This window comes from Laccaria bicolor, genomic scaffold (assembly GCF_000143565.1).
Source record: "Laccaria bicolor S238N-H82 LACBIscaffold_29 genomic scaffold, whole genome shotgun sequence".
NCBI classification, from domain to species: domain Eukaryota; kingdom Fungi; phylum Basidiomycota; class Agaricomycetes; order Agaricales; family Hydnangiaceae; genus Laccaria; species Laccaria bicolor.
In genome coordinates, this window is record NW_001889900.1 from 547940 (window position 1) to 575595 (window position 27656).

At 48.6% G+C, this 27656-nt stretch overlaps 11 protein-coding genes across 11 annotated transcripts; 3 read left to right on the forward strand and 8 right to left on the reverse strand.

Moving 5' to 3' along the window:
• Positions 1-653: 653 nt before the first annotated feature.
• LACBIDRAFT_191366 (60S ribosomal protein L34) lies at positions 654-1527 on the reverse strand. The gene is made up of 5 exons (XM_001885167.1): positions 1507-1527; positions 1432-1452; positions 1053-1219; positions 896-999; positions 654-839 (listed from the first exon to the last, which is right to left on the reverse strand). The coding sequence occupies exons 3-5, from the start codon at positions 1209-1211 to the stop codon at positions 752-754; spliced, it is 351 nt and encodes a 116-aa protein (XP_001885202.1). The 5' UTR covers positions 1212-1219; positions 1432-1452; positions 1507-1527; the 3' UTR covers positions 654-751.
• Positions 1528-3954: 2427 nt separating this feature from the next.
• Positions 3955-4254, reverse strand: LACBIDRAFT_304916 (uncharacterized protein; the record flags this gene model as incomplete). Its single annotated transcript, XM_001885168.1, has 1 exon — positions 3955-4254. One exon carries the CDS (start codon positions 4252-4254, stop codon positions 3955-3957), a length of 300 nt encoding a protein of 99 aa, XP_001885203.1.
• A 341-nt stretch (positions 4255-4595) lies between these two features.
• On the forward strand, positions 4596-5720 carry LACBIDRAFT_304917 (uncharacterized protein; the record flags this gene model as incomplete). Its single annotated transcript, XM_001885073.1, has 5 exons — positions 4596-5024; positions 5075-5160; positions 5213-5362; positions 5415-5523; positions 5580-5720. 5 exons carry the CDS (start codon positions 4596-4598, stop codon positions 5718-5720), a joined length of 915 nt encoding a protein of 304 aa, XP_001885108.1.
• On the reverse strand, positions 5668-7015 carry LACBIDRAFT_191368 (uncharacterized protein; the record flags this gene model as incomplete). The annotated part of the gene is made up of 6 exons (XM_001885169.1): positions 5668-5933; positions 5988-6091; positions 6140-6447; positions 6506-6652; positions 6705-6796; positions 6868-7015. 6 exons carry the CDS (start codon positions 7013-7015, stop codon positions 5821-5823), a joined length of 912 nt encoding a protein of 303 aa, XP_001885204.1. The 3' UTR covers positions 5668-5820.
• Positions 7016-8413: 1398 nt separating this feature from the next.
• Positions 8414-9615, reverse strand: LACBIDRAFT_304919 (uncharacterized protein; the record flags this gene model as incomplete). Its single annotated transcript, XM_001885170.1, has 5 exons — positions 8414-8905; positions 8962-9105; positions 9179-9328; positions 9384-9548; positions 9604-9615. The coding sequence occupies 5 exons, from the start codon at positions 9613-9615 to the stop codon at positions 8414-8416; spliced, it is 963 nt and encodes a 320-aa protein (XP_001885205.1).
• Positions 9616-10864: 1249 nt separating this feature from the next.
• On the reverse strand, positions 10865-11933 carry LACBIDRAFT_304920 (uncharacterized protein; the record flags this gene model as incomplete). Its single annotated transcript, XM_001885171.1, has 5 exons — positions 10865-10975; positions 11030-11167; positions 11268-11483; positions 11535-11826; positions 11881-11933. The coding sequence occupies 5 exons, from the start codon at positions 11931-11933 to the stop codon at positions 10865-10867; spliced, it is 810 nt and encodes a 269-aa protein (XP_001885206.1).
• A 2421-nt stretch (positions 11934-14354) lies between these two features.
• On the reverse strand, positions 14355-18404 carry LACBIDRAFT_304921 (uncharacterized protein; the record flags this gene model as incomplete). The annotated part of the gene is made up of 11 exons (XM_001885172.1): positions 14355-15136; positions 15190-15288; positions 15338-15497; positions 15560-15772; positions 15847-15996; positions 16076-16222; positions 16272-16372; positions 16419-16752; positions 16827-17068; positions 17133-17523; positions 17580-18404. The coding sequence occupies 11 exons, from the start codon at positions 18402-18404 to the stop codon at positions 14355-14357; spliced, it is 3444 nt and encodes a 1147-aa protein (XP_001885207.1).
• A 1468-nt stretch (positions 18405-19872) lies between these two features.
• LACBIDRAFT_330842 (uncharacterized protein) lies at positions 19873-21582 on the forward strand (the record flags this gene model as incomplete). The annotated part of the gene is made up of 1 exon (XM_001885074.1): positions 19873-21582. One exon carries the CDS (start codon positions 19873-19875, stop codon positions 21580-21582), a length of 1710 nt encoding a protein of 569 aa, XP_001885109.1.
• Positions 21583-21586: 4 nt separating this feature from the next.
• LACBIDRAFT_295093 (uncharacterized protein) lies at positions 21587-22656 on the reverse strand. Its single transcript, XM_001885173.1, has 8 exons — positions 22548-22656; positions 22417-22497; positions 22297-22357; positions 22156-22250; positions 21966-22097; positions 21819-21906; positions 21704-21761; positions 21587-21638 (listed from the first exon to the last, which is right to left on the reverse strand). The coding sequence occupies exons 1-7, from the start codon at positions 22576-22578 to the stop codon at positions 21752-21754; spliced, it is 498 nt and encodes a 165-aa protein (XP_001885208.1). The 5' UTR covers positions 22579-22656; the 3' UTR covers positions 21587-21638; positions 21704-21751.
• Positions 22657-25017: 2361 nt separating this feature from the next.
• Positions 25018-26672, forward strand: LACBIDRAFT_295094 (uncharacterized protein; the record flags this gene model as incomplete). The annotated part of the gene is made up of 1 exon (XM_001885075.1): positions 25018-26672. One exon carries the CDS (start codon positions 25018-25020, stop codon positions 26518-26520), a length of 1503 nt encoding a protein of 500 aa, XP_001885110.1. The 3' UTR covers positions 26521-26672.
• Positions 26673-26731: 59 nt separating this feature from the next.
• LACBIDRAFT_304925 (uncharacterized protein) lies at positions 26732-27442 on the reverse strand (the record flags this gene model as incomplete). The annotated part of the gene is made up of 1 exon (XM_001885174.1): positions 26732-27442. The coding sequence occupies one exon, from the start codon at positions 27440-27442 to the stop codon at positions 26732-26734; it is 711 nt and encodes a 236-aa protein (XP_001885209.1).
• Between the last annotated feature and the right edge of the window lie 214 nt (positions 27443-27656).

Here is a 27656-nt window from a genome sequence, read left to right on the forward strand (position 1 = left end):
CCTCCTTTCATCATCACGTCGGCAACAACACAATGCCTTGTCAGCTCAAACTTATGGTACATACTGTTGACTCTTTAAGACTCCAAGCCACCGCGCCTAAATTTATTTATCACCTCGAACAATTGAAGTTGTCTTCGCGAGGACGCGCCGACGGGAATTTTGCAATTTTGCCTTGAAGGGGTCTGAGGATAAATCTCAGGTGTTTGAAAGTTTCAAACCGAAGGATGAACATGTCCAGCAGTCAGCTAGGTCGTCACCTGGACATAATAATCCACGCGGTGAGTAAGTATTGGTCTTGAACTGGCAGAAGACCAACAGAAGACTGTTGGTTGGACCTTACACCGCGGATTGACACGTATGATTGTTCTGTTGACCAGAATCTTCTCATCCCAGGCTTTCCGCCAGACGCTGCATCGGGGTCCACAATTTGAAGAGCGCCGAGCTATGAATGGACGGACGCCGTAGGCACACAATGGGAGGGGGTTGATGTGGAGTAGTGATATTCATACTTGTACCAGGGAAGACAAAAGGCTAAAGATTGAAATGTCAAGCGCTGAACGTTGGATTCCTGCTTTTCAGAGCCAGCAAAAAGCAAGAGACAGGGTTGGAAGAACGCTTCAAGCCCTGTCCGTAGGCATGTAGCCCAGGAGCATCCGAGTGGCATATTGACCTCCTCAGTCATTGTTTTGAGTGTCGGAATACATGCGCATGGACGTAAAAAAGCATCATAATCGGGCCCTAACCAAGATATCTACTTCCGTGCAGTGGCGGTCTTCTGTTGCGACTTGATCACCTTCTTCACGATCTTTGCCTCTTCGACTAGGAACGCCCTCAGAATGCTACCAAGACGAGGCCTCTCAGAGTGTGGTATGGATAATCGAGGCTGAAGACTCACCGTGACTTGACGCAAGACCCGCACCTCGAACCGCCATACGCACGCTGCACGGTCTTCTGACGCTTGGAGATGGTGGCGTATTGACGTGGGCGGAGGGCGGGGATCTAAGGATAAATATTATATTTTAAATCCGGGCAGAGATCTGAGGGAAACGTACACCAGGGAGGCCAACACCACAGTCACCGCACTTGGGTGCGGTTGCGAGTTTTTTGAGATGGTGGTAGACAAGCTTTCCTCCGGGTGTCTTGACCACACGTCTGCGATTGGAAGTGGTGTTGTAGGGCTGGCGTTTCCTGAGAGTGACACGTTGGGCCATTGCTAGAGCTAGAGGACCATTATCAGTCTAGATTCCCCAAAGAATGACCTCCAAAAGGCGGCTCTGGCTCATAGATTGTCGTTCCAGCCGTTCCAGCATGCAATGCCCTCCACAGCTCATCTCCCAACAAAAAAACGTTCCCTCCCCCCACAAATCTAGACAAAGTCCCAACAATCGGAGAGCCACAAGAACCGCCGTTTGAGCCAAAATTTCGACTCACATTGACCGGTTGAATGTTAGTCTGTAAGAGCGCAGATTAGCCATAATATTCGACCAAATTTCAGGAATTTCATACCTAGTCTTGAGGATGTCGATGCCGATGGCGAGAACTATTGCAGTACAACGTGTGGCTGAGAAAAACTGTGCAGTACTTCGGCAAATGCCGTAGTCACATGTTACCACTATCAGGTGACCTTGACGCGACTTGTGTTTGTACCAACTTTGTACCAGTGGACGTTCGATCTGATCATCATCTAACTCTCACCTGTGACGCTGATCTCTGGTGACTCGGGACTGTCGGATGTCTGAGCATTCACTACCACAGGGTAGCGAACAAACTCGTTTTTTTTTCCGACCTGTTTAGCCCAGCTTTTCTCCGACTGGGTGATGGTCCTGACTCTCAACGTTTTTGTTTTCTGGGCTCTCTTTGCCTGAGTCGCTCTTGAAAATTTGCTTCTTTGCGAAACGCCGGAAGAACTGCGGATTTACTAGCGCATGGTTATTTTCACAGCTTTTTAGCTTCCCGATGCAGCCGAATCTATCATTTGTCGTGGAAGAGCTGCGGAGCCATCTTGACCAACGTTCAAAGGGGTTGTTAACGAACGGCGAAGGGACCCACTGTGCTAGGATGATGTTCGACTTAGCGGGATTTTGTCTCGCCGTCTTGTATTGAATTGATTGGTCTGGTCAGGTTAGTCGTCTACCAAGAAAGCAATGTTGAAAGACGGGGAATTCATGCATTTCAAAGATCCACTTGAGATTTATCCGCAGCGCCCACGCATACGCTAGATAACCATCCCTGCAGTTGCTCGTCCTCCGATTGAGCGTGAGGTGAGCCCAGTCGGGAAAAACAATACCTCGCACTCAACGACAATCTCCGGGCTATCCGGAAATACCCACCATCCGGGCAGGTTCCTATTGGTCAAAGAGAGCCAAGTTGCCTTGTTCTCGATTTATTCAGAAAGGTGAACGATGGGACTTCACCGCCAGTTCATCTGCCGCAGATGGATCTGTTTGCCTCTTGAGCAAGACTTAGGGTTGGTAGAGATGCAACCCCCTTTCAAAAAGGATTGACGATCATGATCGATCACTAGAAGCTGCTTCCGTCGGTAGTTTGTTCCACGTTTTTTACTCTCTAAAGCCAGCCAGTAGAAGCAGGTAGCGGTATTACCTGAAGAGATGCAATAGAAGCAAGCAATCAAACTGGCGCTGACCAGTTGAATGGCTTCATGACTCTGAGTGTACACATTACCGATCTCTCGATATATGTTCAGTTCCCCAACGACCCCAAAAGGCCCGCTTCATAAAACGACTTTAAGAATTGTCCGCGATGAACTGGGTGACTTTCCGTAACACAAATTCTCTAGATTTGAATAAATCGACGAAATCTAGGGTCCTTTGCCGGGATGCCGAGTCTTGTAAGGGTTCGACTCTGATGGAGTCCCTGGTTGGAACCCAGTTACAAACCTTAATCTATTCAGAGGGTACAGACCCCTCGAACAGATTTCAAACGCTGGAATCAACCCTGCCAAGGGGACACCTTTCCTTCCTGGGTACGATTCCTTCCCACATGGCTTAGTCAGCTCTACCTCATCCCCTACTACTCTCCTACGGCTGGGGCATTCTGCTCCCTCTCGTTGCAGTTCAAAGCCACTACAGAGTCTATTAGAAGTGTCAATGTCTTATGGCTACAAAATCCCCTCCCGGAAACCGTTGCTCCCTTTACAAACACCCTTCTTGACACCTAACTCACTGATCCACAGCCATGTTCAGCTCAACTTGGGATTTTTTGGGCTTCACCCAGCGTGTGGTCTAATTTTACAGCGGGGTGGATGAACAATCAGTATAATAAACCCATCCACGGGCCTACACGACCTCAGAGCAGCTCAGATGGGAGGGAAGTGAGTTTGTACAAGGCAAGCAAATACATCAAATAGAATCTAATCAGTTGGCGTTACGGTTTATTCACTCCAATAAACTCTCCTGTGAAGTTCTCGTTTCAAACTCCGATAAGGGTCAAATTTATTCATTTTTATAGATTTGAGTTACGGAAAGTCACCCACTGTTTTGAGGACAAAGACCTGGTCGGTTACACGGGTTTTTAAAGTTAAATTAGTGCCTATTTCTTGACAATCAAAATCTAGAAAAAAATGACATTCCACGCACCGGGTAAAAAAAAATTTCATCCGGGTATGTAGCAACTCCGGAGATTAAGGAACTACTGGCAGTCGTGGTTTTTATTTCGCGCAGCAGAAAGACTCTTTATTTGTAGACGAGGATCACCGAGAGAGTGTTTATCGTAGTCCAGGAAAACATGATTGGCGCCTAGAATCATCAAATTGGGATAAATCAAAAACATATATCTGGCATAGTCAATTCAGGTTCAGCGGCGTCCGATGGACTAGGTCAGCCCACCGTACCATGGTTTAGGCGGAAGGCGCGCAGTCGCACGTCATAGTCCATTAGTGGTTTCCAGAACCCCAATCGCGAAGAAGGAAGAGTTCCTAAAAATCTTGGTTTGCCATCAAGTGTTCAGCATTTCATTACACTTCATTAACGAAGCAGATTGAATGGACAATCTGTCACCCCAACTCATGTTGAATACACCGCGTATCAACGCCGACGCAGTGGGAACAATTGCACCGACACATAGGCGCAACCCCGCGAGAGGAACAGGCCTAGTCAGATAGACTTTGCACCTGACAAGTGCGTCGACAAAACGGGATCGATTTCTATATCTGGTGTCCTCCGTTGAACATAGGGAGGAACTTGAATCAAGAAGCGAAAATCTGGGGTGGGTTTTCGTCGGGAGAAGGTGCAGCATGGAAGCGGTGAGGAACCAGGAGAACAGCAGTCAGTCACCAGTCAACGTTCAACTGTCAAATGACCAAGGAACCCTACAAGGATAGTCAGCGGTGTGAACGAGAAAACAAAAAAGTTTCAATCGAGGCCATATTCTACTTGGAGGTTAGAATTAGCGTAATCTGCAAAAATACCTCGAAATTATGGAACCCTTACGCCTTGTTTACTGTTCTGCGACTTTGTAGAAGTGATGGTGGATCGAAAGAAGTTCAAGTTGAGAGGAGACCTGACAGGGGCATGACCGTTACATAAGCACCGTCATCAACAGCGAGCTCACAGTGTTTGCCATCATCATCATTAACCATGGCGGCCAAAAAGAAGTCAAAGGCGAGCAAGCCTCCCTCAAATTTAACAGCGACGGAGCCATCCAAAGACGAGGGCTTCGGCATGCTTTCTGTCGACTCGAACCTGCCAATGACCTCCTACATCTCCGTCGTCGGGGTACACACGACACTCCTCGCGTTCACGGCTGTCTTTCTTCCTAGAACGACATTTCTAGGTGACCTTGATAGCCCCGTTGAGCTCACTTCACGGGACAAGCCCCAACACCCATTCCTCAATGCATTGACTGACAACCCTACGTCCACATTGGCGTGTCTATGTATTGGGAGTATGTTTGTGCAAGGGTGGTGGGGAGGCTGGATGAGGCATTGGTGGGTAGACGCTACTACAACTGGGACGAAAGAAGAAAGAAAAAGAGAGAAGTCCATTCTGGAATCGGGGAAGCTGAAGGTGAGTGCTCTCTCTCACGACGGGAATAGAAGATTGAAGCCGTGTTGAAGGTCATGGCAGTAGCTTGCGCAACGACAATTGTCGCTTCATTTGCCCTCCATGGGGTTCTAGTCCTATTTGGGGCACCAATTACCAGGTGAGTGGTACACGCGACAAGTTATCTCTCAAGAAGCTAAACCTGTCTTTAGCTTTATCTTTAAAACTTATCTCCTAGCTCTTCTTGTATCCGTCTTGGTGGTCTTTCCACCCGCGTACATCTTCGGGGCACCTTTGCCTGGGAATGAAACAAAAGCGGTGGTTGTAAGGTGGACATGGGTTAGGCTATTCGCCGAATTTTCGTACGTCCTTTTGTCTCTCTCTAAAAATGTTACACGGCTGATTGATTGCTAGCACCCGAAATGCTGTAGAGCGTGCAGTTGTTTACCCCGTTATCGGAACAATGGTGGGCTGTTGGACCGGGGTTATCCCTATCGCCCTTGACTGGGATCGTCCGTGGCAAGTAGGTCGCGATGTCTGATCTTTTATTCGGCCCACCTGAAACTTGAGCTTGACAAGGCATGGCCCTTGACCCCCGCTTTTGGCGCCCTAGGAGGGTATATTCTCGCGTCAATCACGGCGCTCACAGTCAACGCGATAAAGTATCTCGAACATCAACGCATGTTGTCTCCGCAGGCCAACTACCAAAAGACCAAATGAGTTCGAGTCTATCCGTAGATCTATATCCCAAGTCTATTTAGGTTTAACTTCCTGGTATCATCTATATCTGTTCTCTGGCCGCTGACATAGCTCCACAGTCCTACGGCGCTTTTAATTTGTCGACGGCGCGGAAATCTCCCAGAGCTTGTGTGACAAAGTCCGGGACAATGGGAGATGCATAAGGGCCGGTAATGTCGGCTTCTTCGGTTATGCCTGAGGGTGAATGTAAGCTGCTAAACTAGGCTTACGATACGACGCATAGCACACCTGTGAGGACGAGCAGTGTGGACAGGCCACCATTCTGGCCGAATAATATGTCGGTGTTCAGTCGATCGCCAATCATAATAGTGCGCTCTGTGTCGAAGTTTATCCTGACGTTTTGTGAGTGAAAGATTTGAGGCTAGGGTTCCGCAACGTACTTTGCTTTGACACAATCTAACATAGTGTTTGATGGCTTTCCAGTACAAATAGGGGCCCGACCTGCGGCGTATCGAAGAGGAGCACTAATTGACCCAGCCCCCGGCAAAAGCCCATCTGCACCTGGGTAGGTACTATCTTCGTTGGTCGCGATGAAGTGGCAGCCAGGGTTGCGAGTCAGGTACTGGAAAGCCTTGGACAGCTTCGTATAATTAATCTGGGTGTCGAGCCCGCAAACAACTGCAGCGACATCGGGATCAAGTGTAAAGTTGGCCAGCGAAAATGTTTCGAGCGTGTTGTCCGCAGGATCCTAGAGGTAAAACGATAGCATCAGAAAATTTCGCGAAGTCGAGGAGATTGGTAGGCACAGTTCCACCGAGATATGAGATACCCTCATCTCGAAGCTCTTCCTCCAGGCCGCCCATGCCAATCACATACACCTTCTTTGTTTTTGGCAGTTTGATGACAGAGGACAGGTATACCGCTGACGCGTACGCCGATCCGAAGATCTCATCCTGGCGACGAAGATCAGCATGGAATAATGCTGCTACCTAACCTGACACTCACCACATGTGCTTCGACTCCCAGCTGATCAAATTTAGTTTTGTAGCTCTTTCTAGATTTCGTGGCGTTGTTGGTGACAAAAACCACTTGCTTCTCTGTCGATGTACAAGAAGAATGGAAGAAATGGTCAGCTTCATTGGGTTGGAGAGATTTGAATGTCACATACTGAGACATCGCAGCATATGCAGGACTTCAACCACGCCATCAATCAGCTCATCGCCGCGCCACAGAACACCATCGCAATCGAATAACCATGTATCGAACTTGTCCAACAACGTCTTATAGTCCTCAGGGGTCGAAAGATGGACGCTCATATTGGTCGACGACTCGAGAAGTGACAGGAAGTGCGAAGAAAGATGCGTAAACTCCTCTTCCTGGTTATTACCCGGGTTTTCTTTCTTCACAGATGTGTTTCGGACGACAGATACGCCGCACGATGTTCGCTAGATGCGTGGTCCGACGATGGGCCACCTTCTGGTATCGATGGTCACGTGGACGATGCCCAGAAACGGCAGCTCCAAATACAATGCTTCGAAATAAACTCTGCATGCTACGTCTAGCGAGTAAAGAAGAAGTCTGTCATATAATGTCTTTCACGCATATTTGGTTCTTGAAGAAACCATTCTTTTCTTTAGATTCCGAGTCAAATTCTCTCAAGTCAAGGGTCATACGGTCCGGGAACACCGCAACTGCGGTACTTATCCGATACAGCCGACTTTGGCATCCCTCAATTTCAGGCAAACCCCATTCGCGATATCAGGAATAGGACCAGCTTTCTCACATTTTTTTTGCTAGCGAAAGAATACATCGTGACAATTTTTAGGTTGTTAACCGTGTCAACGATCTCTGAGCGGGTAGAATGTCCCGGAATATGGCCATCATCACTCGCTGAACGTGTAATCGGATATCGGGCTGTGAGCGCTCGCACATATCAGTATTTAGGCGTCGAAATCAAGGAGAAGCTTATCTTTGTCTGGCCCCAAGCTGGTGGCCTTCAACTCTGTTTAAAAACAAACCAAGGCTTGCGTAACCAATCGCTTATCTCATTCCAAAGCTACTCCGAGATCCAAGTATGTATGACAATCCTCAAAGACCCTGCAGTGACAGCTTGATGACGCCAGCGCTATTCACATGGGGTTATCCATGATAACTTCTGCAATGCAGGCCAGCCTCGTGTAGGGCGGGAAGCAGATCCGACCCTCCTGCGTCCTGACAATACCTACTGGAGCTTGACAGCTTTCTTGATTAATCGAAGATCCTAGTGCGACTCGATCAGCTTTTGCCCGATGTACGCATCATTGGGCCTCCTGGAACGTTCGTCTCAACATCCTTGAAAAGCCTTCTTTTTCTAACACGCGGCTGTACGAAGATCTGATTTCCGCTCTAAGAACATGGGATTTTGATTTTTTTTTCATTACCTTTCCGTGAGTTCATCGCGTGGTCAAATTTGCTGGGCCTCAAAATATGGACACGCATCATTGGTCAGACGAACCAAATCGCTTTATCAGAGGTTTGTTGCAAGCAGCGGACGTGGTGTGGAGTTGTTCTCCGTCATTTGGACAACCTCAAGGTCGAGTGGCCCGATAATCGGTTTCAAAAAGCGACCGAGGTGTGTTCACAAACCATGCTGCATGATCGTACAGATTTTTCTACAGAAGAAATTAACGGCGCAAATTACTATCCTAAAGTGGATGCTCTAGGTCTGGAGGCAACTAAAAGACCTTGTCTGAATCCCTAAAGTCAGTGCCTAGAATGCACTCCATGATCGCAAGCAGCTCTTCCCTTGCTGGATCTTTTGCGACGTTCCTAGTCTCAAGAACCTTATCAAGGCTAGGCGGTGTGCCTGTCTTCTTCTCCTTCGGCTTGGGATATAGTTCCTTCAGTTTCATGGTTCCCACCTTGAACTGCCTGTCGACCTCCGAAACTACAGCGGCTTCGATTTTTTTCATCTCCTCCTTGAGTTCCTTCAAACCTCCATCCAGGATGTCCTTGATCAAGTTCCGTGAGTCCGGTGATAGGAGCTTTAAAAATCCGCCCTCAACGGTCAGGAAATTTGTCGGATATTGCGCCTGCCCCGCCCTTAGCAAGACGGATGACGAGGCTTCACCCCAGCTGGTGGGAACTGTACTCCATCGCAATCTATCGACCTGGTATTCTGATACACACACGGCGTCAAAGTCGCCAAGTAGACCCATTTCTGTGAACTGGACACGGGTCAAATCAGTCTCTAACACGTTTTGCATGCGCTTGTAAAACGCACTTTCCGGAAATCAGTACCGATGAGCTTGGTCTTGATCTCGTTGAGTCTGAAATACGCCAGGATAGTTTGGATGGCCTCGATTCCAGGGTGAAATTCGAGGTCAACGTGCGCGGCATTCCGACGCCGTTCATTCCAATTAAGCAACTATTTCACGTATAATTTTCTTGTCAGCATTTCGACTTTCAAGTCCGGTGATTCCCCCGACCCGGTCACCTACCTGACCAATAGGAATCGATACCGCCGCCGCTCCAGCTTCGGCACAAGCCATCGCGTGTACAAGGCTCGAAACCAAGTACAAATTAACATTCAAGTTGTACTTCGTGCTGAGCTCCCGAGCAGCCATTATTCCCGCTTCGGTTGCTGGAATCTGTAAAGCGAACGATTAAATCCGCCGCTCGTAAACGTTGGCGGCATCCGCTTACGCTGAACACAATATATTCCGGGCGGATTCCTTGGGCCTTGAACATCTTGTAAAGTCGCTTCGCGTGATCTACCATTGCGCGTGTGTCGTCGTGTTTCCTGGGATCTACGAAGGTCACATGCGGGCCAGTCACCAGCTCTGACACCGCTATTCCGAGCTCAAACAGCTAGATTGAACTTCAATTCAAGAAATGTCAAACTAAGGCAGGCCAAGTCACTGACGAATTGGTCCATGGCGCGTTGATGGTAATTTCCTGCGCTCCACCCTCTGAGACGCGTCAATGGGGTCTACCAAGAAGCCTGAAATTCTGACCTTTGGGACTCCTCGAATGTCTTCTTTGCAGCCACCCAAATGTGATATGCGATTTCGGTTCGCGAGAGCGCGTTCAGGATTGCTGATGGACACAGCATGGTGCCTTCCAAATCCGAGTGAAATCCAAGTGCTAGATTTGTTTCGTCATCGGCAAATGAAACTATATTGAGCTCAACAAAAATTGCTCACTCTCCAGATCGAGCGTATCCGTTAAAATCGCGACGTTCCGACTACGAAGCTTGAAGTGGAGCCCAGTGGCTTCGTCGAATTTCGGCTTTGTCGCTCCAGGAATTTCTTGGTCTTCAAAAATATTCACCGGCATAATCTTAGATGAAGGGGGTGTAAAATGTGAGGGGTTGAACAGAAAGTGCAGGTGAGATATATACAATGACATGTCAGTGGCCTGTGGCCAAGATTCGTCGCTGTGGCCAGAAGAACAATGGACATTTTTAGTGGCTCCAGTCAAAGGAGTGGCCAAGGGCCGGGTGGCACTCTCAAAGCGACAAAGCGAGCATGTACGCACCATAAGTTAATGTTTTACGACTCAGAATTTTGATATTCATCTTCAGTATGGGTGGTCTGCTCGAAAGGTGGTGTTTACCGAAGGAGTCTATTTTTCTAATTTTTAAAATTCCAACCATGGGTAGTTCCAATTCCACACCGTTATTGCACCACTGATTTCTTATTCGTTGAGGCGTCCTTAAATTTTCAGAGTCTGGTCGATAGGGAACGAGGTGTCCCGAAGACGGGAAGTTGTTGCAGTGGCATCTGGCTGATTTAGATTAGATTGCAGGCGTCTCCGAAGTGAGAACCTGGAGGGCGCGCTAGTGACAGGATCATTCTCGTCAGAATTTATGTAACTTTCTGACATCATGAGTCGTGATGCAGATACAATATTCCGCCTCATTTAATTAAGGTTATCAAGGCCAATCTCATTGTCGAACGAGACGTCCGAGTCATAAATTTAGCCATGCGGCGAGAAGTAGTATACTCCCGAAACTTGCTGAACGTAAAGCCGTGGTTAAGCAAAGCGGAAATACCGAAATCAATATACACACGAAGGTTACACCCACAGCCAATGTCCTATGTACTATTACCGAGGCAGAGGGTACCGTAAGCAGGGGTATAATTTTAAAGGCTGCTCGTTACTACTATACAAAACAAAAGACGCTATCTGTGTAATTGCGGCCTATCCGAGTACGCGTTCCAATCCATAGTAGAGTGGTCATGGGGATGGCCATGCGAATAAGAGTATTGTAGAGAGGAATGGTGGTTTCCCGGCTGTAAATGCCTATTGTCAATGAAAGATATTACGAGTTGAGGTCGTTGACTCACGGTATAACTGGGATCGTCTTCCACTTTGACAGAAATATATTGGTTTGGATGGTGTTGCGTGTAGTTCGAGAGCGTGTTGTTGTGTTGTTGTGGACGCTGGTCCATGGGGGGGTGTATGGGTGCTTGCATTTGAATAGGCTACAGGGGGGAACAAGAAAAAAATCGTCACTAGGATCCGAGACAGTTCTTATCGCCAGCGTCGGGACGCGTGGATGGGGGGTAAAGTAACAATACTCGCCGAGAATGGGGGGCTTGAAGTGGCACTCGAACCCGACGGTGTATTTGGCATTTGGAATGCGGGTGCATGCAGGCTGAATGACAAGCTTGACCCAGGACCGTGGTGATTGGTGTTGGAGGGAATATTGGTGTAATGGTTCGAGGCTGCCTGGGGTATTGTCAACGGTGGTGGTCGCGAAAGTGGTTCCGTCACATGGGGTGGAGTTTCACTGGGGCTCTACGCGTCGATAAGTTTGAGCATTGATTAGTGGTAGGAGTGCGACCGTACGATGTATACCCCCTCCATAGCATGGCCCACCATCTTACGTCTCTTGTAGTCTCGGTCACAATCCCGACCATCTGGGTACGTCGTCAATGGGTCCCGACGCGTGACGGCGGTTGACGTCCCTCTGCTTTCTGCGAGGAGCCTCCGGAGTTCCACGTTTTCTTCTCGCTCCCTCAAGAGGTCTGCCTCAAGCTCGCGTATCTTCACTGTGGGTGGTGTAATGGCACCGATCTGCTCTGGAGTGTAGCCCAGCTCCATTTGGAGCTTTGTTACGGTTTGTTCGAGCTGGGCGACGCTGATTAAAACGCAACGACGTCGTGTGGGTGAAAGGAACAGTGCTGACGCTTACCTGGTCAATATATGCCTTTCGCTTTGCTCGGTGTCTGGCTTGTGCTCGAGCATTACGGCTGCGTTCAGGGCGTTCAGAATTTGCCGTGTGGCCGTTAATAGACGACATGATGACCAAATCACGTAAAGTGGAGGAAGGGGGATCGGGGTTGGAAAAGAGGTGGACCGGGGGCGCGTTGAGTACTTTATAATGGCTCAATTTTAGCGTTTTTGGGACCTGTTCTCAATGGGTTTTGCTTCCTAGCTGACCCTGAAGGGGGGCGGGGGCAGACCAATCTGCTGGTTCCCTTCGCTTGTATCAATGATATCTTCGATCTCCTGTGCTGTCTATCGCCATGCAATGAGCCTCCAGTCGATCCATTAAACTGAATGACGAAGTTATCTATCTAGGCTTATTTGGTTCTTGAGACTCACGCCATTAGAAGTGGGTTTATGCCCTTTTCGTGCTCCAGATTCGCTCGCGGCAATTCGCGGAGGAGGAGCTACCTGTGATCGGGGATCAACATTAAAATACTTCCGCAAATGCCCAAAGGGGTTTGTCCGGATATGGATGCAATTTATTTGAAACTCCGCGAAACTCACACATCTCCCGCCAGCCCTGCCCACTGCATGGCAACCTCGTAGGTAGATGGCATTGAGAAAAGCAAACAAAAAAAAAGGTAATTGTTCAGCTTATCTGAGCGACATTGGCAGCTAGGACCGTTGACCATTTTCTTCTTATTTCCCTCGGATACCACGGGAATTCTCCGTGAATTCAAAGTTGATTCCACCAATCGCACTTTCCCGAACGCTTTGTCAGGTGGGATCGAAGTGAATATCTCACCCTTGATGCTCCCCGACCTCAATTGCCTTCTAAATCAGCTCGGCTGGGTCACAACGCGTTATCTTTGTTTGCGATCCATCTATTGTTGACAGCTCGCCTTGTACATTCTAAATTTGCTCAACATTCGACCACCAGTGAAATCCTTCCAGTGAGGTCGAAATTTGACTTTCAGAATTTCTGAACACGCCGTTCTTTGGCTTAGAATTCTCTCCCTCCCAGAATTAAATGGTATCTTGAATAGTCGTCTTATCGAGTTCCAATGCCATCCTAAGCATTCTACGTACTTTTATGTGAGCGCCTTTTCCATCCTTCACGGAACTAAAACTGGCACCAGAACTTCATTTTCTGGACCGCCGACTCGACCTCAATGGGAGAGACACGACTCTCGGAATATCCCGTTCTGCCTTCACTGATTAAAATAAATTTGCTGAGAAGAAAAGTTCATCTCCCGGATCGTCGATGTACTCAGAAAAATGGTTAGCCAGGAAAATAACTGTTTTGGCCATGCGGCAAAGATAAGCTCTGTGGAACATATGTGGATGAGATTTTTTTTTTGCGCCTTGCTGTGATTTCGACTTCGTGACTGTCTCTGACTCATTCATCGTCAAGATCATAAGATGGATGTTTAGGAGGTGAAGCCGGACGGACGGCACGAATTGTCTAAATGACAGCCTGAGTCGCAATTGAAAGCGCATTTTAACGGGGCAACTTTTACAACGCTTACCGCTTCTGCAGTCAAGGACGCGTGGAAAATGTCAGTCTCGAACGACATGACATCGCAGGGACAGTCCGGCCAAACACTTCAACCTAAACCTTGGAAAAATCGAAACTAAGCTTCGACGTCCTCCAGGCGAACTCAGGAGCACTAGACAGATGATTTCTACATTCAGACAAGTCAGGAACGACGTCGCCACGCCACGACCCGTATTGTAATACTAAGCAAAGAAGAATAAACACGACTTGCAGAGAGGGAATTGTATGACAGCGGGCGCTCAATTCCGGATTTATTTCGCGGTAAATGTTATCATGAGGCTTTGCCGGTGGGTTGTGATTTCGTTTTTCAGGATATATCAATATCATCGTGCGGCAAGGTCTGAGTAGTTTTCGCCCATGCTTTATCTTTGACGGATACCCCAATCAAAACATTATCGATCTGATCCCTGGTTGTTGAGAAACATCAGCTGCCATATGTTTGCCAACATATAGGCACATTGAATTAGTGGCCGGTTCCTACCTAGTCCTAGTTCGTGCAAATCGGTCATACGGACGGGGAGGCAACAGCTTGGCTGGCTGTCGGTTCGTCCACAAAGCACTCCCTACCTTTGATGCGTACGGGCGAGTGAACGAGAAGTAAAAGCCTGTTGGTATGAAATACGCGAAGAAATTCGTGTTTCACGATTTATCAACGCAGTATATCCCCCATCAACAACTTTTGAACAAATTGAGCAGGGTGGGCAAAATTCCGGAAAAATCGGTGGTCATCCCGAAAGCGCACACACGAAAGGCTAATTCAAAAATATATCAGCCGATGTCGGCTGGGCAAAAATGCTCCACCGAATTGCCCAACATAAAGAAAAAATGAATTATTTCTTACAACATACAACTATCCAAGATTTAAATGGCTTTTCAAAATGCCTACTAAATCCACACGACTACCCAGAATCTTCATCATCCGAAATAATTAGTCTTTTTGTCCGTTGACCCACCACAGGCCTTTCCGGAGGCTCAGAGCCGTCACGAGGTTGGGGAGACCGTGGTGAAGACAGATCGAGGGGTGTTTCGGCGGCAGGTCGAGATGAACTGGCGCGTGCCTTCGCGATGGGCCGAGGCTTGGGTCGGGGTGCAGCTTTTGAAGGACCCAGAGGTGAAGTTATTCCCTTATCCTGTGAATCCACAACTTCGACATCACTTGTGTCGGATTGTTCAGGGGCTCCATCGGTGAGGTCGATGTCAACTGCAGCCTCGGTAGATAAGTCGCCTTTTCTTTTCTTACCCTTCTTACCCGTCTCGTCTCCTTTTCGGCGACGCTTCTTTGTCCCAGTCGGCTTCATCGCCACGGGTCGATTTCCCGCAACGGCCGCCGCATCCAGGGCCTTTTGTCGCATAGCCCTTTCCTTCTCCAAGAAGGCTTCCATATCCCCGTATTCTTCGTCACTATCTTCAATGAATTGTGCCGATTTGTATTCCTCCTTTTCTTTCTTCTTCTTATCCGTCTTCTTTTTGCGTTTAGGTTCCTCTTCAGAGGGGTCCGCATCAGATATCGGAGAGGGCGATCGCCTACGCCTGCGACGTCGTTTTTTGCCCAAGAGATCGGATGGTTTCTTGCCATTGAGATCAAACGGCGTTTCGAGGAATTGGGTGATCACGTTGAGTGTACCCTTCAGGTCGGACATGAGTATTCCCGCAGGAACGTACCATTCAAGTTCTTCGGCGTCTGGAATTCGGATTTAAATGTTGAAGATCCGCAACATGAAAAATCGCCCCCACCTTCATCCAAGATGAAGAATTTGGATAATCGGAAAAGAAGCTTCAAATGAGGGTTTTTCGTCGCTGCGTCGGCGTGTTCGTCGCTGAGGTACGGAATCACTATGAATCATGTTAGAGGTGAAATAACTTGCCATCGCGAAGAACTCACAAAAATCCGTAATTTTGGCCAAGGCCTCCGCTGAAGGCCCTTTCGATTGCAAGGCCGCCCTCTCCTCCTCGTCATCAAGCTCAATGGCATCATCTTCCTTATCTTTCTTATCGGTCTCCTCAATGATTCGCGTTCTCTGGTCGATTACTGCTGTCAAGATCTACACAGATAATAATACGTCAGACGCTGTAGCGTGGGTAAGATGACGAAGCTCAAACTTACATGTTGCGTCCAATTGACCAGTTCCTTTTGGCCCCCCTCAACAAGATTAGCGATCGCAATGCCAAGCTGGTCACTCCAAGAGTATCCTTTCTTGACTTCGACGTCAGGCGAATAACGTGTGTTCTCGATCGTCTTCTTCTCCCTCTTGGATTTTTTTTCGGGTTCCCAGCTGGAGAAGTTTTTCCAATTGCCGCGGTTTTTCGGGAAAAATGCCTTCAATGCAACGATAAAAGAGGTCGTCAGTCCGTTTTCCGGTAGGAGTGTATCTGATAGTTCCAAACTCGTACCTCGATAGCCAGAAACGAATCCGCTTCCAAAGCCTTGAAGAACTGACGTAGAATGAAATTGATTAGGTTGACGAGGTCTTTATATGGTTGCTCTCGTGGGAAGGACTTCTGATCTGCTAAGATTGTCTTAAATAAATCCAGAGTTGATACCTAGAAAACGTAAACGGAAATGCGAGATGGGCACGGGAAGGGTCAGCTGTATACAGACGACGCCACCCGTATCACGGACCTTGAAAAACAGCCCTTCGGCTTTGGCCTTGACAACCTGCCGGTGCAATAAACTCACCACGCGGCGCATGTTTTCTGATGTGGAGAATTCCTTATAACGCGACAGATACTTCAAGAGGGTGTGAGTTATTTCGGAGTTGGCGAATTTCTTGATAGCTTGTTAGCGGAGCGACATGTCAGGAAGAAGAAATCTATACCAGTTCAAACGCCTCGAAAGTAAAGATAGTTTCGTGAACCACCTGCTCGTCTTCTTGTTCTATTTCTTCCACATCCGGAATACCGTCCTCTTCCCCGACGCCTAAAATCTCCTCAGAGACTTTTCAAGATGACGAAAAAGACCGTACCTTTCCTTGATTTTCTTTTCCTGGTGATCTTTTTCCTGACATATGTCTCGCTCCCACTCGCTTTTCCCCATTTCTCCAGCATCCGGAGAAGAGCATAAGCCAGATAAATACTCGAATCAAGATAAGCGAGCGATTGCTTCCCCTCTTTGTACGATCGCAGGCTGTCCAGAGCGATGTCAAGCACCTCACCATTGTAAATTAGCTGCTGCTGCAAGACATCCGCGGCCTCGACCAAAACAGGGTCATCTATCTCCGACGAGGACAACTGGTCAATGAGCAGAAGCAATTGAGTTAAGCACTCGATGCCTGCTTGGAGCTCCGTCCACTGTTTTGGCTGATAAACGATGGTCAGCCGACTTTAAAATAACGCCCCATTAATGACGCTAGTTCGCGTGAGAGGAACCGCACCTTCTCCTCCACAGCCTCTCGCATTCGCTTTAACACCCATATGATCCAGCTCCTCTCCGTTACCTCGCCTATCAGCCCAAAACTCCACGTTTCTTCTCCGGTGCGACTCGCTTGTTCTTTGACACGCATCAAAAGGAAAAATTCCAGGAACCACTTAGTCATATAGAGCAGACGTAGATTATCTTTCTCCGTTATTTTCGCCCGTTCTGATCTGATATCCTTCAACAACCCCGCAAGGAATGCTGAAACGACAACAGTCAAACGTGTATAGGTGTGCCTTGAAAAGTGAAATTGGAGTCAACTCACGATTAAAGCAGCCTTGAGTGAACTCAGTCGCGAGATCCTGAAGGGCAACTCTCGCCACCAAGGAGAGATTATCTTCCCGAGTGAGCTCGTCTACCTTGTTCCCCTTTTTGCTTCGTTGCTGTTTGGTCACGTCCATTATACTCCCCGCCTCCCCGTGGATAGCTTGTTGACGGTGGAGGACAAATGTCCGATTTGATGACGATGCGGTATGTTCGGTATCAGCCTCATTACCTCCATCGACACCATCTCCGGCTCGTGGTTTCTTATTGGGGTTCAATTTCACAGCGATTGTAGTTCCGAAGCGCGAGTGGCGTGAGGTAGCTTTCCTAGCCAGGTCTCGTCGATTTCGGTCCTCTTTCTCGAGAAGGCGATGGAGATTCGCCGTAGGTTGCTAAATAATGAACTGTTTGTTAGCGGCATACAGCTAAGATGGGGTACATAACTTACTTTCGCTTGATCGACGACGAGAGAAGGGGGTTTGACACCCCGAAAGAGAAGGTACAAGATTTCGAGGATTAGATTGTTCAAGCTGTTGAAAAGCGGGTCATTCTCGGAGTTCGTGGCGAGGGTGAGGAGGAGCTCTAGGGTGTGTGTTTCCTGGAGTGATTGAATGAGTTTTGATTGAAGGGTAGACAACTCCGCTTGGTCGGCGCTGGTGTGCGAATTCGCCGGAAGATCCTTTATAAATGCAAGATTCCTAATGAGGTGCAAAACGACGTTAATGATCTGGCCATCTCGCTCCGTCCTCTCCTTGGGGAATATTGCCAACGGCGGTAACATGATGCCGAAGAACGCCTGCATGACACCCGGCTTCAGCAGCGCAGCCTTGTAATAGAGGTGACTCTCCAAAAGTTGCGTGTAATCGGTGGCTTTGTCCAACTCCTCGTCGAGCTCCTTCAACTCCTCTGCCATATCAATAGGCCATGTCATAGCTGTAATCAAGTCCACGCACGCAATCGCACGCTTATCTTCCACCAATCCCTTGCCCGCAGTCGCTAGCAAGATTGAAACAAGATCGTTTGGGAGTACCCGCGTTTCCCAGTATATCCGGGCGACGGTTCGTTCATCGTCCGTGTCGTCCTTCCGCCATAGTCTTTTGAGATCCTTCAAGCACCCGTAAACCTCGTCGCCCATTCGATACACATCTCCTTCGAACCCGCCGAGCGCATCAACAACTCGAGTGATGATGGGTGTCAGGAGAGGCCGCCGGTCAACGTACGCCTCATGGTCAGACTCGCCGTCTGTGATCTCGATGACCTCCTCGTCTTCCATTGTTCGATGTGCGTAGGCAATGTGTAGGACGGTGAGATTGTGTTGAGGAGCTGCCGCGTAACGGTGTGACCTCTCGCGTTTGTGACAATCTTTTTGCACGTTAGTATTCATCCAACTTCGAACTCTTCTTGTCAATCATCGTGCGGAACTCTGGTCGAAAGTGAACCTTGCTCTTCAAAGAAATGTTTACAACTGCTTTTGGTATCAATGTTCATGTCAATCTCAGGTTTTGGGTTTCAAAGGCAAAAAGCATCAATGTTCGCACAACACCCCGAGACCGTTGATCTGGTGTAAGTATTTTGTCGACAAGCCAGCAGCAGTGACCCGAAAAATTGGATCCAGGAAATCTCTAAGCACTCAATTTCCATTTAAAAAAGTGACCCAGTTCCTCAATGACAATGCAACGCACCAGCCACTGGTGTAATTGCAAAGGGAACACTGGCAACAAGGCAGGTGAGTTAGTAGCCAATCAAACCACACAAATGGCCGAGAGCGCCCCTAGAGTAACTTGGAGGACGAACGCACTCAGTCGAGCCAAGGCTTAAGCATGGGTATGCGAATGGCAGGGATCCCCGCGGATCCAGGAAAAGTTCACCACGACCCCTCATTTCTTCCTTGGGGAAAGCACCAGCTGCTGGTGTGGAGAACTACTGCAGATCCGCGAGCACATCATCAGGGAATGTACCCGCCAGAGAACCAGTGGAAACATTGTAAGAGAACGACCGAGGACCGGAACTCCTGGGTACATTAAAGATCACAGCGGCGCTAACAGAGTTCCAGGTGCATTTAACATCTCTGGGGGGAAGCTCATGCCCAAAGCAATGCCTACATTCCCTGATGAACCAGAACCGCCAGATATAGACTGGGGATGAGGAAGCCTTAGAAGACGAAATTCAATTTCACCCCGAAATCACACTGCACAATCTCGACGATAACACAACCCGAGCGCGCCGTCTCTCTAGCACCTTTGTGCAATGATACGTCCCTCCTCAGGGCAACCTAGTAAATCCATTCCCTGTACGTTTCCTGTTCCATACTACAGCTGTACAGCACATGGACACTCTCATGTTGAGATTGATTTAACTTAGATCACAATGAAAGGCGGCCGCTTGCCGCCCGCGCGTCTTACAGTCGTTTGCATGATTAATTGCCGGTTGGTTTCGCGAAAACCATGTTTGGCCTTGTGGTGCCCATCAACGGCAACACGATGCCGACGACCAACTTCTCCTCCAGCCCACCTTCTGTCCCCCAATGAGCATCAAATTTGAGCTTGAATCAACCAAGGGTCCCATTGCAGGAGTTTTTATGCTTTAAAATACTAACCAGAATGTCCATACAGGTGCGGGATCCTGGGGGTCGGGATCTGCCGTAAGGCACCATCAACTGTCAGCACGTTCAACAAAAAAGGGAGCGGCAATTATACATGCAAACGACTGTAGTGCTAGCTTACCTGTTGCAGTAATCACTAATGTCCAAAATGAAAGCCTCCAGGTTCCATCATGGGCTTTCCCGGAAAAATCGGCACAGCCTTGGGCCAACTTCATACGCACTGCATCCGATTGTCGTTTTTATTCTCAGCACTCTCCGTCGATCCACTAGGAGTTCACCTAAGTTGAAATATCTTCTCATCAGCCTAGCCTATACTATTAGTGGCATGCCGACTTCTATTCTCGACCTTCCAACGGAACTCATCCTGGAGATCATCCATTCAGATGACTCTACAGACGTCACCATCGCCTACTTAGGAATGACTTGTCGCCGTCTCCATGACATATGTCAGGTTCTAGTCGTGGAGTGCCAACTTCCGGTACTGCGCACATTAGTGAGCAGACGTCGCCTCTTCATCTACAAGAACCCTACTTCAATCACAATGAAAGATGAAGAACTAGGCGACATAAAGGAGATATTTCAAGCCTCATTCCACAAAATCGAATACGTCCCTGTAACCTTCATCGCTGAGGAAAACGCAAGCGTCCACGGACTTATTTTCCACGCCAACGCTGTTTGTCATATCAACATCATACTCGATTCACCGTCATACATGTTCAGCAAAGCCGGGGAAGAAGATTGGCACAAATCACTAGCATCGTTGATCAGTGTTTCCTCGGCGAAGGATATGGCAAGCTTGACCATCACGGGTATACCACACGGCGATCTCCAATACTTCACCCCCATACCCGGCATCCCCAAAACACCATCAAGTCCTGTGAAAAAATATCTCTCCATTTTTAGCCCCCGTAAGGTCCGCTTTCTCGGTCATAAAACGCCGTCGGGCGGTATTCAACACCATATTGGTACTCAGCCGAAGCGCGCACCGGGAAGAAAGAGGCTCCTTAACAATGGGGTATATGTCGATACCCCCCAAGGTCTGAAAAGTTTTGAGATACACTCCCCCCTCCCTTTTCATGGAGCATGCTTTCCGCATACCTTACAAGTTCTGAATGGCGGCTACCTTACCAAATTATCACTCTCGAACACAAGACTCCGTACGTCAGATTGGAGTCACATATTACCTCTACTCATTATGCCTTACCTATCCGAATTCATTGTCGGGGATTCCGACATCGCCTTCCATGACCTTTCACCATTCTTGTTGCGTCACTCGAGCATAACCCACCTCGACCTATCTTTCAGTAGTCCAATAGGACCAATTGTGGCCCCGGCGGGCTTTCTTCCTCGCCTTGAAGTGATCAGCGGAAACCACGATTATCTTTTAGGATTACTTTCCAGCCAGATACCCTTATTTCCAAATCTATGTTCCGTCACGTTGACGCGGCATCCCATGCGAGCCATCCAGCAAGGTGCTGTTGATACCATCTTGCGAAATTTGGCAGACCGTAAGAGAGGGACAATTCGTCTCTCCATCGAATTTTCGGATGCGATCGGTCTTATGGACTGTTTCTCCAACGCCACGTCAGAACCATGCTCCTTGGATTGCGTGAAAACACTCGAGGTCATTAGGTTCGGGTTCCGCATGCCCTCAGAGATGTGCGACAGCTTCTTTTCTTGGGTATCGGTCTTCCATTACATGCAAGAGCTGGATTTGACACGGCTGGTTCCCCCGGACTCGAAAATGTGGACGTGGAGAATAGATGCATTGTGGGATTCATGTCCGGAGTTGCAGTCGATTGTCGTCGGGGTAAAAACCTACCAGCGGCCAGTGAAAGGAGTCAAGTAATATTTGAGGTGAATGAGGTGGGCTGGTATTTGTCCCTTGAAATACATGCCAGGCATCCATATGCGAAGAGTAAGTTTTACTCATGCGGATTTTTTTGGTAGGTAGCGCGGAATGGACACACCGCTGTATAAAATATATGCTCTGGCACGATGCGAGTATCGGATATTCATTAACTTATTCTAAACCTCACATGTTGAGATAAAAGTCAGAACAAGGTTTAAGAAACAGACGCAAACCCCTTCTTATCACTCTCAGCAACGTTCGCCTGAAGCCCAGCAGCCGATTTCCCAGCCGCGCGATGAACAAGGGCCGCTGAGACCGCAGCTGCATGTTCCCAATTATCAGTTGCCTCAGAAATACACAAAGCAGGAAGGGGGACGAACCGAATACGGCGGTGAGGAAAGCAATCCCACCTGACGTAACAGTCATTCCACACCAGACCCCTGCTTCACCGTCGGAATATCGTGTAAAATTGCATTCGTAATGCGCTTGTGTTGAGACCATGATTCCTACCGCTGCGTTGGATCGGAATAGGTTGAATTCTCTGAAGTAATCCTTAGGCAAAGGACCTACCTAGCCATGTGATACTCAATACGGTGAAAGAGTATAAATGGATTGCGGATTTGGTGAGGGCATAGGTCGACAGTGGCCGGTTGTTGTACGCCAAACTGCGGGAGGAGTGAGAGGATGATTCAGAAATTTTGGGAAGCTTACAGGACGCTAGTCCAGACTAGGCTGATCACCGCCAGGCCTCCGGCGATCTTACCAAAGATATCTGGAGAATATAGGGCCTTTTGGGATATGTGGGGATCAGAATAGCGGAGGAATACGTACAAAGGTATGGCGAAAATCCAGAGAAAAAGCTGGAAACGAGTCCGAACACAATTTGGAAGCACGAGAAGGAGAGGGTGAGACCTATATATTGGTTAGTAGGGCGCATTTCGAAGCATCTTAGTAGGACCGACTGTAAAATGTTATCCGGGACTTGAGAGACATTGTCCTCGTAGGCTGAGGGAGTCGTAGCGGCCGCCGCTTGCGCTTGCAGAGTGGTTCGGGGCAGGAAGAAAAGAGCGGCCAGCCCAGGAAGGGCGAGGCGATGGTAATCATTATATCCCATATGAAGCCCGTGCGTGTAGGAACGTCTTGGCGGACGAAGAAGCCATTCATCAATCACGAAGATATTCACTGGCAGTTGGACCCAGACGGCTGTGTCCGCGCGACCAAAATTGTGTCCTTGGCTCCGAGAAATGATAGAACATCGGGACCATCAAAAGCTGGTCCGCAGTGGCACGCCTACACCAAGTTTAGAAAATGCATGCACGATTGAGAGAAAGCAGCGATCTGGATTGGATTGACCTTCGTCGCCATGCCGGCAATGTGGACATCTAAATTCCAAACCCCGCCCGAACCTTATTCCCATCGTCCCCGACTCTCCTTGAAAGTTGAAACCATCTTACTCCTTTGTTCAAACGCAAACGATGATCGCGCTTTACTCTAATGACTGCCACGATCAAGGCTAATGCATAATGGAGGATACATGCGTCTTGACGTACGTTCTTTTCCTTTCGCTTGACGGGGGGACGAGACGAGGTGTGATTGCAAGTTTACAAGCTCAACGACGGTTTTACTTGACCACTGTGTTGTGTTGTTCATGACAATATCACTCTGACCACATTCGTCTTCCGAGTCTCCACCCCTCTCAATTTTCTTCTCCCCACGACTCCCAAACTTATTCTATCATTACAAAGGAAACTAATTCGCCCTTCACCAGCTCAAAGGCGCTAGATGAATTCATAGCCACCCAATCCACCCTACTCGCCCAGAAGCTGGGCAACATTGACCGTTTGAGGGAGCTCAATTCGGAGTTGGTCAACGACCACCTGCCGTTTTCCAACGCCGAAGATGTAAGCCTTTCGTATCGTTGCCCTGCCCTCGCATCAACTGCAAGGGGTTGCGCTGCGTCACTTAAAGCGAACCCTACGGCTAGGGGTTGTACTGCTGTACCTACAGCACTACGCTCTCAAAACATATTAAGCAAAGAATCTCAACGCTGACTCTTTTTCTTTTCTTCTTTGCACACATAGCTCGACGAATGGTTTAAAAGACGCCTCGAAGTCCCCCTCTTTCCGGCTGGGCGAACGCGCGAAGGAATGTAGGATGAAGACACTCCGGGATGTTAGTTGTAATTGGGCTGTATTTGAGGGGTGTGGTGGGTCTGTACCTCTTTCTTTCGTCCCTCCGCTTCTTCTCCCTTTCCTTTTCTTCCCTCTAGAATTTCTCTCTCGCTTCTTCCTCCTCCTTTTTCCACTTCCACTTTCTCAGGTTCTCAAGCCACAAATTAACTAACACTACGCTTAAACAGACCCTTACTACACGCCCTAATCTTTCACGCGCAATACGTCCATGCACAACCGGGTCTCGGAGCTCCAGCATCTCAAAGGCGCGAGAAAGGCTACTGTCGATCCTGTGTTGGCTCTTTTCGCTGATCTTTCTACCGATGAAGGTGAATAGTCACCTGCGGAAGGGAAGAAAGAGCGAGAGGAGGCCCGCGAGAGGGGGGAAGATAGGGAATTAAAGAGACGGAGGATTAGGGCATGTGGTGGGTTGAGTTTACCCTCCTCTTCCTTCCGGAGAGGGGGAGGAGGGCGAGGCGTCTATTGGGCGTGATGTGGACGATCATGAAATTATGGATGTGGATATTGGGTATGGGGAGCTGAATGGGTTCGAGCTGACGGGGTGGATGGGGATGGGGATGCTTCCGCCGCCCAAACTGGTACTCGAGAACGCGTCGCGGTCGAGGAAACCGAGTAGGAACGCTCTGATTTTGGTTGGCGCTTTTTCCGTTTTCCCTTGGTCTTGAGCTTCTCTTTTCCGACGTTGGCCTTCCCATTGGTGTCGGGGGTTGACCTGAGGTTGGGAATCCTGGCTTTCTTCGGCGGTCTCTAACCCCCCTCCTCCTTTCCCGCCCTCAGAAGACACCTGGGGCCTATGCGCACAAACAAGCGTGATCCGTAGCACCAGCTTGAACAGTTGTTGGAGCAGATACAACCGGAAGGAGAGAGGCTTAGGTGGCAAAAGATTTCGAGAGCCGTGAATGGGACGGGGACGCTTAATGGGCAGGTTGCGTATTTTGAGAAGTTGAAGTTGGTGTCGCACATCTTCAGCTCACTCCACGACAAAGTGGTTGAGGCAGATTCAGTCCTAGCTTACTTGTTGCACCTCTGACGCCTCAATCCATAGAGCTAGAATCCAAAAAATTAGCCTCCAGTTTCTTTGGCCTGCCCATAAAAATCGGCACAGCCTTGGGCCACAAATCAGGAATGTCACACGTTTTGTGCTCGTTTAGTGCTCGCTTTCATTCTCTCTCTCGATCCGCTCGGAGTTCTCAGTTCACCGTTGTAATACCTTCTCGTCAGCCTACCTCATACTTTCAGCATGCTGGCTTCTATTCTTGACCTTCCAACGGAACTGATCGTGGAGATCATCCATTCAGACAATTCCACAGATGCTACTACTCTCGCCTGCTTGGGAATGACCTGTCGCCGTCTCCATGACATATGTCAGGTTTTTGTCTTGGAGCGCCGACTTCCCTTACTGCGCGCGTTGGCGGGCACAGGTTGCCTTCGCATCTACAAGGACTCTGGTTCAGTCGCAATGAAAAGGGAAGAATTAGACGACGTCAAGGAGATATTTCAAGCTTCATTTCACAAAATTGAATACGCCCCTGTAACCAAGTTGGCCAGTGAGGAAATTGCAAGCATCCACGGGCTTATTTTTCACGCCAACGCTGTCGGTCATATTGCCCTCCATTTCGACTTCCTGCCAATCATACAGTCCAGCCACTGGCACTTGAAAGATTGGTACAAACCGCTGGCTTCGTTGGTCGGGACTTCCTCGGAAAAGATGGCACTGGCAAGCTTGACTATCACGGGTTCACCACAACCCCCACCACAACCCCCATTCAAGCCTTTCACCCCCATTCCCGAGACGCAAAAAAGTGAAATTTCCATTTTTGGCAGACTCAAGAACCACTTTTTTGGTGGTACTGGTATTCAGCCCAATCGCCAGACTGGCGCACCGGAAATGGAGAACCCCAACACAGGCATATATTTCGGTGCACTCCGAGAACTCAAAAGTTTTGAGATAGACTCTCCCCTCCCTTTCCATGATACATGCTTTCCACATACCTTACGAGTTCTAAATGGCGGATACCTTACCAAATTATCTTTAGGGCACTCAAGCCTCCGTATCTCAGATTGGTCCAACATATTGCCCCTACTTTCCATGTCTCTCCTATCCGAATTTAAGCTTCGGAATTCCAAGATCGATTTCCGCGACCTTTCAGCATTCTTGCTGCGTCATTCAAGCATAATCCACCTCGACTTATCCGACAATATTCCAACTTCAGAACCAATCATGCCCCCGAAGGGCTTTCTTCCTCGCCTTGAAGTGATCAGCGGAGACCCCGATTACCTTTCAGGATTCCTTTCCCGCCAAGGAGACTTATTCCCACATCTACGCTCCGTCGCATTGATGCCGTATCTGGGGCTCAGAACCATCCAGTACGGAGCTCTGAAAAATATCTTTCGAAACTTGGCAGATCGTAAGAGAGGGACAATCCACCTCTCCATCGAATTTTCGGCACAGATTGGTCTTACCCAATGGTTTTACATGGCCAGATCAAAACCATGTTCTTTGGATTGCGTGAAAACATTGGAGATTATCAGGTTTGGAATACCCATTTCCTCAGAGGTGTGCGACAGCTTTTTTTATTGGGTATCGGACATGTTTCCGTGCGTTCAAAAGCTGGATTTGAGGCGGATTGTTCTCCCAGACCCGAACATATGGACCTGGAGAGTGGATGCATTGTGGGACTCGTGTCCGGAGTTGCAGTCGATCATTGTAGGGGTGGAAACCTACCAGCGGCCTGTGAAGTAATATTTCTGTTCCTCTTCTGCTCCGAATCATGGACGTTAACACTTCTGTCTTTTTTTCTTGCTACCTGGGTGTTGACGCTATCTTCACCTCTAATAAAATCAAGAACCAGTACTGCACAACTGTACTCTGGTAGTTAAATATGTAGTACTAGCACCCCAAACCCTTTCTCAAATCGACGGACGCCAAGTTGAAAACATTTGAGGCGTAGACATTATCTTCTTCCCCGCCCAACTCCATGAAATTGTTGCCACCCAAATCCGGATGGTTGAGACATGGGAGGTGGTCGCGCAAGTCCTGAATCAAATGATGACACCGAGGTGGGATGCTGGGAATGTTGTTGACTGGTGGAAGGGTAGACCAGCCACTTCTCGGAACTTTCTGAGGGAGGCGGAGGTGAAGGCGTCGGAGGTGGTGAATTGGACGTCAATACTAGAAGCGTGGAACGAGCTTCCCATAGTATTTCAGCTGGATGAGGTGGTGGCATTGTTTCCCTTGACCTGAGCTTTTCATGATTGTTATGCAGTCGTGCAATCATGTCCGTCCGCCGCTGCAGCTCGCCCTCGCTCATTCCAGCCACCGCGAGTTCCTCCAAGCCTTTCCCCAGCGCCCCAATTCGTGCCAGAACAACAGCAAGCTTCGACTTTGCCGCCACAGAGGCACCAACATCTCCTCGATCAGAGAGGTCATCTCGTTTATTGATGTCATCCTGGAGCCGGGATTGAAGCTCTTGCCTGACGACTGGTATGCCCAAGAACTCCTCAAAAGCAAAACTCCCCCGCCGCGTGTCCTCTTTAGCGCTTAGGATGGCTCTGAGGTACGTTTCTAGCCCTACTCTCCGCTCATCGAGTATCTTGGTATCTGAGTGGGAGCGGAGATGCGACGAGCTTTCATCTAAATGAAAATTTGAGTAATTTAATTTCATCAACCTTTGGTTCAATGTCCTTATACTGATGATGATCGTCACGCCCTGTGCAGTGTTAAATTGACCACCAGATGTAGAACCAGTGAAAAGGGACACAGTCGATACTTCACTATATTTATAGATGAACGTTCAGTCAGTTACAGTTATAAATGAAAAGTTCTGTACGTACCACAGTGTCGATATCGATGTGGAACTTATCGACGACTGGCTGGCA

What these genes read in the sequence shown, in the direction of transcription:
- LACBIDRAFT_295093 (XM_001885173.1), bottom strand. Translation starts at nt 22,578, where the DNA reads ATGTCTCTCAAGTCCCGGATAACATTTTACA. An exon ending in GTCCCGGATAACATTTTACA is followed by an intron (nt 22,498 to 22,547) that starts GTCGGTCCTACT and finishes ACCAATATATAG; the next exon opens with GTCTCACCCTCTCCTTCTCG. An exon ending in ATTGAGTATCACATGGCTAG is followed by an intron (nt 22,098 to 22,155) that starts GTAGGTCCTTTG and finishes GATCCAACGCAG; the next exon opens with CGGTAGGAATCATGGTCTCA.
- LACBIDRAFT_191366 (XM_001885167.1), bottom strand. Translation starts at nt 1,211, where the DNA reads ATGGCCCAACGTGTCACTCTCAGGAAACGCCAGCCCTACAACACCACT. An exon ending in GTGGTGTTGGCCTCCCTGGT is followed by an intron (nt 1,000 to 1,052) that starts GTACGTTTCCCT and finishes ATTTATCCTTAG; the next exon opens with ATCCCCGCCCTCCGCCCACG. An exon ending in GGGTCTTGCGTCAAGTCACG is followed by an intron (nt 840 to 895) that starts GTGAGTCTTCAG and finishes TCGTCTTGGTAG; the next exon opens with CATTCTGAGGGCGTTCCTAG.